The 12,451-nt window shown below is 38.7% G+C and overlaps 1 protein-coding gene across 1 annotated transcript in view; it reads right to left on the reverse strand.

Annotated features, from left to right (window-relative positions):
- LOC126244935 (tectonin beta-propeller repeat-containing protein) overlaps positions 1 to 12,451 on the reverse strand; it is a 211,524-nt gene that overhangs the window by 40,200 nt on the left and 158,873 nt on the right. The window contains exons 14-15 of the mRNA XM_049948276.1: positions 8,132 to 8,357; positions 7,491 to 7,610 (exon numbers count right to left, since the gene is read on the reverse strand). Coding sequence (XP_049804233.1) covers positions 7,491 to 7,610; positions 8,132 to 8,357 — 346 coding nt within the window. The remainder of the gene's footprint in view (positions 1 to 7,490; positions 7,611 to 8,131; positions 8,358 to 12,451) is intronic.

Genomic DNA, 12,451 nt, shown 5'->3' on the forward strand with positions numbered 1-12,451 from the left:
TAATGTTCGAATACAGTATGTGTTCCAAAACCCTACTGCAAATCGACGTTAGTGATATAGGCCTGTATTTCAGCAGATTACTCCTACTTCCCTTTTTTGGTATTGGTGTGACTTGAGCAATTTTCCATTCTTTAAGAACGGATCTTTCTAGAGCGAGTGGTCGTATATAATTGCTAAATATGGAGCTATTTTATCAGCATACTATGAGAGGAACCTGTCTGGTATACAATCTGGACCAGAGGCCTTGCCTTTATTAAGTGATTTAAGCTGCTTTGTTACACTGAGGATATGTACTTCTATGTTTCTCATCTTGGTAGTTGTTCTTGATTGGAATTCAGGAATATTTACTTAATCTTCTTTGGTGATGGAGTTTTGAAAAACTGTGTTTAATAACTCTGCTTTAGTGGCACTGTCATCACTGACTTAACCGTTGTTATCGCACAGTGAAGGTATTGATTGCGTCTTGCCGCTGGTGTGCTTTATGTATGACCAGAATCTCTGAGTTTTCTGACAGATTTTGAGACAGAATTTCGTTGTGGAAATTATTAAAAGCATCTTGCTTTGAAGTACACGCTATATTTTGAACTTCTGCAAAACTTTGCCAATCTGGGGGGATTTTGCGTTCTTTTAAATTTGGCATGCTTTTATCGTTGCTTCTGGAAGAACGATCTGACCCGTTTTTTGTACCATGGGGGATCAGTATCATCACTTATTAATTTATGTGGTATAAATCTCTCAATTGCTTTCGATACTATCTCTTTGAAAACATTCCACAACTTTTCTACACTTACTTGATCAGATCGGAAGGAGTGAAGACTGTCTCTTAAAAAGGCGTTAAGAGCATTTTATCAGCTTTTTTAAATAGATATAATTTGCGTTTATTTATAATGGTTGTAGGTGTTACGGTATTCAGCCTAGCAGCAACTGCCTTGTCATAGCTAATACCTGTATTCGTCACAATACTCACTATTTCTCCAGGATTATTTGTTGCTAAAAGGTCAAGTATGCTTTCAGAACCTTTTACGTTTCAAGTGGGCTCATGAACTAATTGTTCAAAATAATTTTTTGAGAAGGCATTCAGTACAATTTAGGATGATGTTTTATGCCTGCCGCCAGCAATAAACATATAATTTTTCCACACATCGAGGGTAGGCGTGGAGGGCAGCGTGGAGGGCAGCGTGGAGGGTAAAAATCGTAGGGGGAGACCAAGAGATGCATACACTAAGCAGATTCAGAAGGATGTAGGTTGCAGTAGGTACTGGGAGATGAAGAAGCTTGCACAGGATAGAGTAGCATGGAGAGCTGCATCAAACCAGTCTCAGGACTGAAGACCACAACAACAACAACATCGAGGGTAGATTGAAGTCACCACAGACTATAATTGTATAAGCGGGGCACTTCTTTGAAATGAGACTCAAGTTTTCTTTGAATTGTTCAGCAACTACAACGGTAAAACGATCCAATTAATAGTCTAGTCCGATTGTCTGGTATAACCTCTATCCACACTATTTCACATGAACTATCTACTTCAATTTCGCTACAAGGCAAACTACTTCTGACAGCAATAAAGACTCCACCACCAACTGTATTTAATCTATCCTTTCTGAACACTGTTGGACTGTTTGAAAAAATTTCGGCTGAACTTATTTCTGGCTTCAGCCAGCTCTCTGTACCCACAACTATTTGAGCTTCAGTGCTTTCTATTAGGGCTTGGAGCTCTGGTTTTTTTCCCAACACAGCTACGACAATTTACAACTACAATACCAATCGTTTCTACAACTACCTTACTGTGTTTTACCTGCCCACTTTTAGGCGGACGTCCCTTCTGTGGTTCCCTGAGCCCCTCTAACCTAAAAAACCGCCCAGTCCCTTCCACACAGCCCCCGCTACCCGCACAGCCGCCTCCTGTGTGTAGTGGACTCCTGACCTATTAAGCAGAACCCGGAAACCCACCAACCGATGGGGCAAGTCAAGGAATCTGCAGCCTACATGGTCACAGAACCACCTGAGCCTCTGATTCAGACCCTCCACTCGGCTCTGCTCCAAAGGACCACAGTCGTTCTATCAATGATGCTGCAGATGGTGAGCCCACCTTAATCTCGGAAGCAAGACTGGCAGTCTTTACCATTTCCACTAGCCGCCCAGACCCAGACAGAATCTGCTCCGATTCAAAGTGAAACACGTCACTGGTACTGACATGAGCCACAACCTGCAGTTGGCTGCACCCTGAACTCTTCATGGCATCCAGAAGCACCCTTTCCACATCCAGAATGACTCCCCCCGCAATGCACAAGGAGTGCACACTGGCTTCCTTCCCCTCCTTGGCAACCATGTTCCTAAGGATCCCCATTACGCGCCTAACATTGGAGCTCCCAACTACCAGCAAACCCAGCCTCTGTGAATGCCCAGTCCTTGCGGGCCGAGAAGCTTCCTCTGGAACAGGGTGGATGACTGCATCCAGCAAGATCTCAATCATTCTTTTTATAAGAGAAAACAGATAGCAGAGAAGCTATTCCATGGAGTAAATGGACGCTCCAAGGAATAATAGGGCTTGAAACTACTTTGCATTGATAATCATCGTATATTAAAGTTTAGGAATCGGTAAGATAAGAAGAGATATTTCGAGATATGTACTGAGTTATATAATTTATAAAATTTCTGAAAATATCGCGGAGAGATCGCTGCAAGAGACATTACAACGTGCTCGACATCCCTTGCATCCCTGCGTTCAATCCCCCACAGTGACGTCCCTTGGCAGCAGCCTCAAGCACACAAGCATAGGCCTATGTCTGTCTGAGATGACATACGGATGAGTATGAGTCTTTTCATCCAAGACCTTTATTGATGGCAAAACCACGTCACAGATAAAATAATCAAATTAATGGTACTTAAGGTTCCTGGGCTATAACAGATTTTGTTTAAATATATTAGTTAAATCATTTTTAAATGATTTGTTAATTTAGTCTACAAACAACTTTTATTTTAGGCTGCTAAGCATTGGTTGGGACTCCTCCTAGGGAGCGGAGACAACAGACAACACCAAGCTATCTCCCCCTCCCCCACTCTCTCTCTCTCTCTCTCTCTCTCTCTCCCCCCCCCCCTTCCCCCTTCCCTCCTCACAAAAAACACACACACAAACACACTTCCATCCAGAAATCTGATCCACAATTATCTTCAGTAAATGATACTCTATGGTAGCTGTAGCACCACAAGTGGATCCATGACAGTGCTCACTTTCTCACTGAAGATATTTCCAAACACTGATGATTGGCACTCCAATAAGTGTGTGTTTTTTGAGCTGACACAAATTAACTGATTTAATTGCATAAGTCAGTTGTTCTTTTACCTCCTCTTAAGCGAACACAACCCTACCCCTATCCCTATTGCTATTTTCCAACCCTGAAATGAAAGTATTAAGGTACACAAGGTGCTTGACTGTACGACACATCTGAACTCCACAGTGAAAAAAACAGCATACGTCTTACTAAATACTGGAAAATTCCAGTAAGAATCATCACTGAAATAACAAGAGTTCATGGCACATTATAGAGACAGTTGCCTTCAAATCCAGTACTTAAGTGTAGTAAATAATATAAAATTAAATTAAAGTAGTTGTAATATAACTACCATTAGATTGCTAGGGTTATCAGCAGTTGGACACGTAATGACAGTCGACATGATGTGTGTCAACATGCACCTACATGCACCAGTCACAACTAGGGCAGTGAAGCTCAGCCTCCGAGAGAAAAGCTATAAGTCAGGGAAGTGAGTCCCATATTATTGCAGTTTTTAACGATTACCTGGACAAGAAATTACAGGAAGTTTTTTTGATAAAACTATTGGAGAGTTATCCAGAACTATGATCAGAACTGTCATCAAAATTCTAGTGCAATTTTGTATTTTTCTGTAGTGAAAATAGGACCCTCATTATTGCAATTATTGCATAAACTATTACCTACACAAAAAAATCATTAAGGTTTTCTGTAGAACTCTCGGGGACCTATCGAGAACTGTGATCACAATTTTATTTTCACAAATTGGCAAATAAATTTTTAACAACATTAAATTTTTCCAATTACTAGTATTTTCTTCATGAAATTCTGCAGAATTATTCAGATTTAGTACAGAGAACTCCAGAACTACAGCATGTCTACCAAGAACTCTGAAAAAAAAAAATTGGGTACCAACTTCACGACTGCTTCAGAATGCATGTAGAAACTTAGCATTGACTTTGATGTCAGTTTACATATGGTGACATCACTTAGCTACTATACTGTTCATTATGGGTGGCTTAAAACAAACACTATAAGTAATATGTTCAAAAGTGCTACTTTTCCAAGCAGCTTCAGTGGGTCAGTGCAGCACTTATCTTGGTGATACCCATTATTAGGGTACACAATGGCTGGAGCATGGTGTGTACGACAGAGACAGAAGGCACACTGGTACCACTGCACAGTATTCTCCATCTGTCTCTGTGCAGAATGCAATATAGAGCCACCTTCTTCAGTGCACACCACTATACTTGGGTGACATCCAGTGCCTAGTCCATGGTTGAAGTCACTTAGCTGTCCTGACTAACCCACTCTGCAGTTCTGCTTCTCTACTGACAACATAATACCCCCTCTACTGACAACACAATAGTCCCCAAAACATTTTATAATGGTAGGTCCACCTCTTTATTATTAGGGTTATTGCAAATTTTGGTGATATTTCAGTAAATTAGCTTACTATGCCTACTTTCATTCACTGCTTTCGTATGGCATCATATTCTGGGGTAATTCATCGTTAAGTAGAAAAGTATTCATTGCTCAAAAACGTGTAATCAGAATAATTGCTGGGGCCCACCCACGGACATCCTGCAGACATCAATTTAAGGATCTAGGGATCCTCACAGTAACCTCACAGTATATATATTCACTTATGAAATTTGTTGTTAATAACCCAATCCAGTTCAAAAGTAATAGCAGTGTGCATAGCTATAACACCAGGAGAATGGATGATCTTCACTATGCAGGGATAAATCTGACTTTGGCACAGAAAGGGGTAAATTATGCTGCCACAAAAGTCTTTGATCACCTACCCAACAGCATCAAAAGCCTGACAGATAGCCAACTAACATTTAAAAATAAATTAAAAGACTTTCTAGATGACAACTACTTCTACTCATTGGCTGAATTTTTAGATATAAATTAACGGGAAAAAAAAAAAACAACTTAAACATTAGTGTCATGCAATATTTTGTGTAATGTAATATCTTGCACAGACATCTTTTATTAACCAGACACGTTCCACATCATTACGAAGTGTCGTATTCATGATCTATGGAACAAGTATTAATCTAAACTAATCTAATCTAATCTAGTCACATCGAGAGGTCAATTCTACATTACACAGAGGTGTCTGATAAGATAGTGTAATATCATTTAGGGTGAATTGTGTTTGGCATAGGCACACAGGCAGTGAAGCTGCATTACACAGTGTTCACAAGTACTGGTAACATCTAAAATGAGGATAGTGTTTTATTTTTCGTAGGTATTAACAGAACAAGTACCGAAGCTGATATAAACTGGGGCGGTGTGTAAGGTACAATGGCCATGATGTATAAGAGAGCAGGGAGAAAAGCTTCTGGTCTTGCACAGAGCTGGTGTAGATGCAAGTGAAGTTTTACTTTTATAATTTTGACAGATACTACACAATAACTTCAGTCAACTGCCAGTTTTTTTTTTTTTTTTTTGGATTATGGTTTTAGGGCACAAAACTGCTATGGTCATAAGTGCCCATTCCATGGCTTAGAGAAGGGTAAAAACTGGAATTTAAATCAGCAGCAGTGGGAGCTAAACTCAAGAAGGAAGGAAATCTCATAAAGTTGCTATTGAGGGGGGATTGTTTTACCTGAAAAGAGCTACAAATTACCAATGTCATATGACTAATACTGATAAACACAAGGACGCGATCAGCTGAGCGCATGTCATCTGCTACAAGGGAAGATAGATCAGGCAACAGTTGTAAACGGGCGCGTAGCGGATTAAAATAGGAGCACTGAAGTAAAAGGTGTCTCAGCATTCATGATTGAGAGCAGTGGGGGCAAAGCAGGGGAAGATTGCCACTTAAAATATGTTGATGGCTAAAAGAGGTTTTATGTCCCACAATTTATTATCATGAAGTGCAGACCAATGTTTGTGCCGTAAAAGAGCAACACAAGGACATAAAATGTTCAGTAGATCGGCAAACCATGTGAACAGCGGGCCACAGAAGAGAGGCTGCAGCCTTTGCCGCTATATCGGCTGCCTTGTTTCCGCGGATACCAACATGCTCTGGGTTCCAGAGGAATGCCACAGAGATGCCCCCCAAGCGAAGCATGTGGAGGCAGACTCAGTTCTGGTAGAACTAACAAGAAAAATCACCCTGTTGGCATTTTCTGTGATTTTGATAAGGTCTCTAATTGTGTAGGTCACAAAATTGTACTAAGGAAACTAAAATCATATGGTGTTTAATGCATTGCCTGTGCATAGATTGAATCACAATTAACAATGGAAAACAGAGTCACATTAGTAATTTATACAACAGGAATAATACTAAACTCAGAGTGGAGAAACATATGGTGGCCCACAAGGTTTGGTGCTTGTTATGCTTCTGCTCTTGACCTACATAAATGACTTACCTAGGACAATGAGCTACTCTTCAAAAGTTGTGATGGAACTTGTATCCTAGTAACGGGCCAAACACTTTCATAACAGGGTAAGTCAAGGGAACACAGGAACAGGTTTACATCTGGTTCACAGCAATTATTTTAACCTCCAGTCTTACTAAGACTCCTCATTCCGTGCTGTCATAATATTCTACTATAATGGAACAAGGATAAAAAGTTTTTATTCTTTCACATCTTGCAGAAGCCCTTTGGGGACATGCCAGTTCATATTCTTCATAATAGCATAATGTCAGTTCGCTAGTTGCATTTGTGAAACACTTTCCAATGAAAATCAGCATCACATTTTGGGGTTTTATTATTAGGAGGTGAATTTGATCTTTATTTTTGTCTTACAGCTACATATTTAACGTACCTCCACAACATCACGTAACCAGTGTTAATCACTGTACCTTCTGAATACTACCATTTTAAATATGTCAAAACCTAGGTCAATGGGTTGTAAATAAACCTTGTACTATTACAATTAATTTGGCTGCTTTTCCCCATTTTCCTCACAAAGAGTACATTACAGTTCTGGTCAACATTTTAAACTAAATTTTCAGTATGTTTCCCAGCTTTCTTTGCAACATTACTTGCACTCTGCAAATGTCTTTTCATATTTTATGAAGGAAGTGTCATTCATAGAGAAAATAATTAATTCATTGTGTTTGTACCTTTTCTCTCTAGAATTCACTTTTCATCCCTGCAACGCACTCAACTCAAGGCAGTGCATATCATCAAAAAGAACTTGTTACAATATATTTTTTATACTTACAGCTGTTATTTTGACACAAAAACATACCTTTTTGGATTTGTATACAAATTTAGTTAGTGAGACATCACCATGTATGTAAAGGTGGGTGATGAAATGTGGTTTTTGCCGATGAGTATATGTGACATAATGTTGCCCATTTACATGAACCTAAAAAAAATTAGATGGAAATTAATGTCACCCCTTGCACACATTAAATGATTAAAAACATCTTGTTCTCTATTAAACTATGCTAGGTTTATAGATTTCATTCATCTAATATGTGTCTATGAAATTAATAGTTTACCTAAAAACAAAGATGATTTGACTTACCAAATGAAAGTGCTGCCAGGTCGACAGACACACAAACATACACACAAAATTCAAGCTTTCGCAACAAACTGTTGCCTCATCAGGAAAGAGGGAAGGAGAGGGAAATACGAAAGGATGTGGGTTTTAAGGGAGAGGGTAAGGAGTCATTCCAATCCCGGGGGCGGAAAGACTTACCTTAGGGGGAAAAAGGACGGGTATACACTCGCGCGCCTGCGCACACACACATATCCATCCACACATACACAGACACAAGCTGACATATTTAAAGAAAATTAATAGTTTTATAGACTGCAAAATTCGAATAAAAACTATTTAGCAAGGCTGGTTATTTCTTATAATAGTTTGTTAATTGTGCCTACCTTGTACTCATCTTCACAACAAATTATTGTAATGGTAAATTCTGCTCCTTGTCTAAAGGGATTTGCTCCTTCTCTTTCCTCTTCTCCCCATGAACCAGCCAAGTATGAATTTCTGACAACTACATCTGGTGAGAAACGAGGATTGAAATGGAATGCAATGTCCTTGGCCTCTAGATCTGCTTTGTGACGCACAGCTAATGACAAATACTGCAAATTAACAGCAAACCTGTGGAATAAAATATATTCATAGGTTTTTTATAAAAAAGAATTAGTTGGAAACAAAAATATGGGTTTTCAATTCTAGGCCTCAGGGAGTAACTCCAAGGGACAAGCAAATTTCAAGAATGTATCTGAAACTGTAAAAGAGACTGGGATAGAGTAGGATTACATCCAGAAATGGGGACTTTCAGTGTTGGGCCTTTGGGAGTAACTCCGAGGGGCAAGCAGGTTTCAAGAATTTATCTTATGTCAATATCCTATCATCAAACTTCCAACCACCAATTATCTTCATCCTGGCTTTGTTATTTAATCTACATTAAAAGGATTGGCATATTATGTCTTACGCACATACTCCCAAACTACTAAAAAGAAAACCCCTTGCACTGATATTTTGGTTATTACACAAAATTAAAACAAATAGTTCATTAAGTATGTTATGATAAAATCTAACCTTGATATTTGAAAGAATCCTCATCTATAATCAAGACTCGAGATTTTAGTAAGTAGCAGTAGACCCCCCCAACCCCCACCCCCATTCTGATCTCCTTTAAAGACTGCTCTGCACCCTGATGCTAAAAATAGCTCCAAATTAACACAATAATAGAAAATCCACATTGTAAACAAAAAAATTAAGAGATGAACACATGTATATCCTGCTTCTACAGTTCAGCTTTACTGAAGGAGAAAAATAGTTTAGGGTTTTATTTAGGACTTAGAAAAACAAAGCACAAAGTACAAAATACAAAGTAAATAGGCACTATATGCTGTCTTTTAAATATTGCTGGGTGTGTATGTCTGTACTTCATCAAGTGAGTAAGTGTTGATGTTTCAAATGACACTTTTCCTATTTTTTAGTTCTCACCTGTGTGGAGAATTTACTGTAAGACTTTTGTCAAGAACATCCACAATGAATTATGCTTGGTCATGAATGAACTCTATTACAATTGCCAGTAACTTACTCTGACTTTTTTTTAAGAAGGACTGTCCTCCATAAGTACACTTTCACCATACTATACGGTCAGAAAACACATAATTTTGATGCCGACATGTAAACATGAGCCACCACTCGTGACAGTGACTCACAGTACAGGAATAATATGCCTTGGATGCTGCTGTAGGGCATACTTGCCACAAATGGTCAGTTGAAACAAATTACGAAACTCATGTAAAAGGAGCTTAACAGCTTGTGAAAGTGCATCCACCTTTGACCCTTTTCCTAGTATAAGTTCACTATACACTACACAGACTTACACACTTATATTTTCCTGACACTAAAATTATTTATGACTGACTGCTCTGGTAGACAGAGGAATGGCAACTGGAACATAACAATACTTGCTCAATTAAACAAAGATTTTGAGACTTTACTCCTATTTCAACAAAACCAGTACTAATGGACTGCAAGAAACAAGGTATCGGTTCAGTATATCTTAATGAACTGAAAAATGTACACATCAATGCTACAGCTCCCAACATCTTACCTCATCTGTTTGCAGCTGCCCTATAGAAAGCTTTCAGGCCTACAAACCAGAAACAAAAATAGGAACATGTGTTCATGGAACATTCTGAACCACCTTTTGCTTTCCTGATTATGTATTGTTTGCCTCTAGTGCAACAATAAATGGATGAATTTAAACAGTTGAGTTTGAAGGCAGCCCTAAAAATCAACTGTAATAAGATTAAAATAATGTAAATGAACATAGTGAAAAAGAAATGATACAAATTAACAAGTAAATCATAAAACCAGTTAACACATTTACGTATTTGGGTCAAAAACCTAAAATGAAAGTTTGCAGTTAATATATTAACAGTTTTGACTTATGGCAGTGAGACATGGACTTTTATTGTGAAAACCACTTAAAAACTGTGAGTTGCTCATTACAAAATGGAGAGATACAAGTCAAGAATTATGAGGAAAGACAGAAACAAACAAGTGGATGGGGGGAACAGACTGAAGTGGAAGACATAATTATGGTTTGGTTTGGTTGTTGGTTGACTGGAGCAAGGGGACCAAACGGTAAGGTCATTGGTCCCATCGGATTAGGGAAGGAAACGGAAGGAAGTCGGCCATGCCCTTTCAAAGGAACCATCCCTGCATCTGCCCAAAGCGATTTAGGGAAATCACGGAAAACCTAAATCAGGATGGCTGGCACAATTATGACTGTAATGAAAATGAAAAGGAGGTGGATAAAATGTATACCCTAGCAAGTCAATGGTAGAGGGTCCAAGAAAGTTTTCCACTAGATTCAAGATATAAAAATGAGACCGAGATGACTATCTAATACACACATGAGAAATGTGGATGTATTTAGCTGAAGATGATAATTCAAGTACAAATCTGTAGGAGGTCTTTACTGAGCAGTGGAAATAACTGGATGATAGTGGAGATGATGATGACAGAAGAATTTAAAAATGGAAATGCATGCTCAGTATTTCCTACTACCTATCTCCTCAGCATCAGCTGCAACTGAAATGCAGTTACTGGGAGGCCACAAAATGAGAACAAAATCCAAAAACTGTTCATCAGGCTCTTTTCTGTCAATGATGTTCTTGTTGAATACTGTGGTAAAAACAGTAAAACCTGGAACATTTGCTTGAGGGGCAAAACTCTCCTGATAACACCAGTCTCAGAAAATGCCAGAAATACAAAATATGAAAATCATGCAGATAAGAAGGGAGTAGCTAAGGAAGTGCCAACAATATAGCTGCCTGATGACAATTTATTACTAGATAATGTCACATATAATTTAAGTAAAAAGTTTAAGAATGAACTCCTTGCCCATATACATCATGAGGGCTACAATGTAATAAGAACATGGCTTGACCCAATCTCCAGCATGAGGATAATTAACACCTTTCCAAACTAAAGTTACAGCTAGAAGAAAGCATTTCTTAGGTGCTGCAAGATGTGAGAGGGCACTACCTTGGTACACAAAATGGGTCAGACATGCCAAATTTAAACAGGCGTAAAATCCCCAAGATTGGTGATCTTTTACAGAAGATCGAAATTTAGGACGGATTTCAATGTGAGATGCTGGTATTATGTTTCCACAACGAAACTTTGTCTCCAAACATGGCAGAAAATCCAAAGAGATTCTGGTCGTATGTGAAGTATGTAAGCGGCAAGAAACAATCGATGCCTTCTCTGTGGGATAGCAATGGAGATACTATTGAAGACTGTGCTGCCAAAGCAGAGTTACTAAACACAGCCTTCTGAAATGCCTCCACAGAAGACGACGAAGTAAATATTCCAGAATTCCAATCGAGAACAGCTGCCAACATGAGTAACATAGAACTAAATATCCTCGGAGTAGTGAAGCAACGTAAATCACTTAATAAAAGCAAGTCTTCTGGTCCAGACTGTATACCAATTAGGTTTCTTTCAGAGTATACTGATGTAATAGCTCCATACTTAAAAATCATATACAACTGTTTACTCAATGAAAGATCTGTACCCAAAGACTGGAAAGTTGCACAGGTCACACCAATATTCAAGAAAGGTAGTAGGAGTAATTTACTAAATTACAGGCCCATATCATTAACGTCAATACGCAGCAGGATTTTGGAACACATATTGTGTTCAAACATTATGAATTACCTCGAAGAACACAGTCTATTGACACACAGTCAACATGGGTATAGAAAACATCGTTCCTGTGAAACAGAACTAGCTCTTGATTCACATGAAATGCTGAGTGCTATTGACAAGGGATTTCAAATTGATTCCAAACTTCTGGATTTCTGGAAGGCTTTTGACACTGTAACAGACAAGTGGCTTGTAGTGAAATTGCGTGCTTGAGGAATATCATCTCAGTTATGTGACTGGATGCGTGATTTCCTGTCAGAGAGGTCACAGTTCGTATTACCTGAAGGAAAGACATTGAATAAAACAGAAGTGATTTCTGGCGTTCTCCAAGGTAGTGTTATAGGCCCTTTGCTGTTCTTTATCTACATAAATGATTTGGGAGGCAATCTGAGAAGCCGTCTTAGGTTGTTTGCAGATGACGCTGTCATTTATCGACTAATAAAGTCATCAGTAGATCAAGACAAACTGCAAAATGATTTAGAAAGATATCTGTATGGTATGAAAATTTGCAATTG

The sequence above is a fragment of the Schistocerca nitens genome, chromosome 1 (genome assembly GCF_023898315.1).
Source record: "Schistocerca nitens isolate TAMUIC-IGC-003100 chromosome 1, iqSchNite1.1, whole genome shotgun sequence".
NCBI lineage: Eukaryota > Metazoa > Arthropoda > Insecta > Orthoptera > Acrididae > Schistocerca > Schistocerca nitens.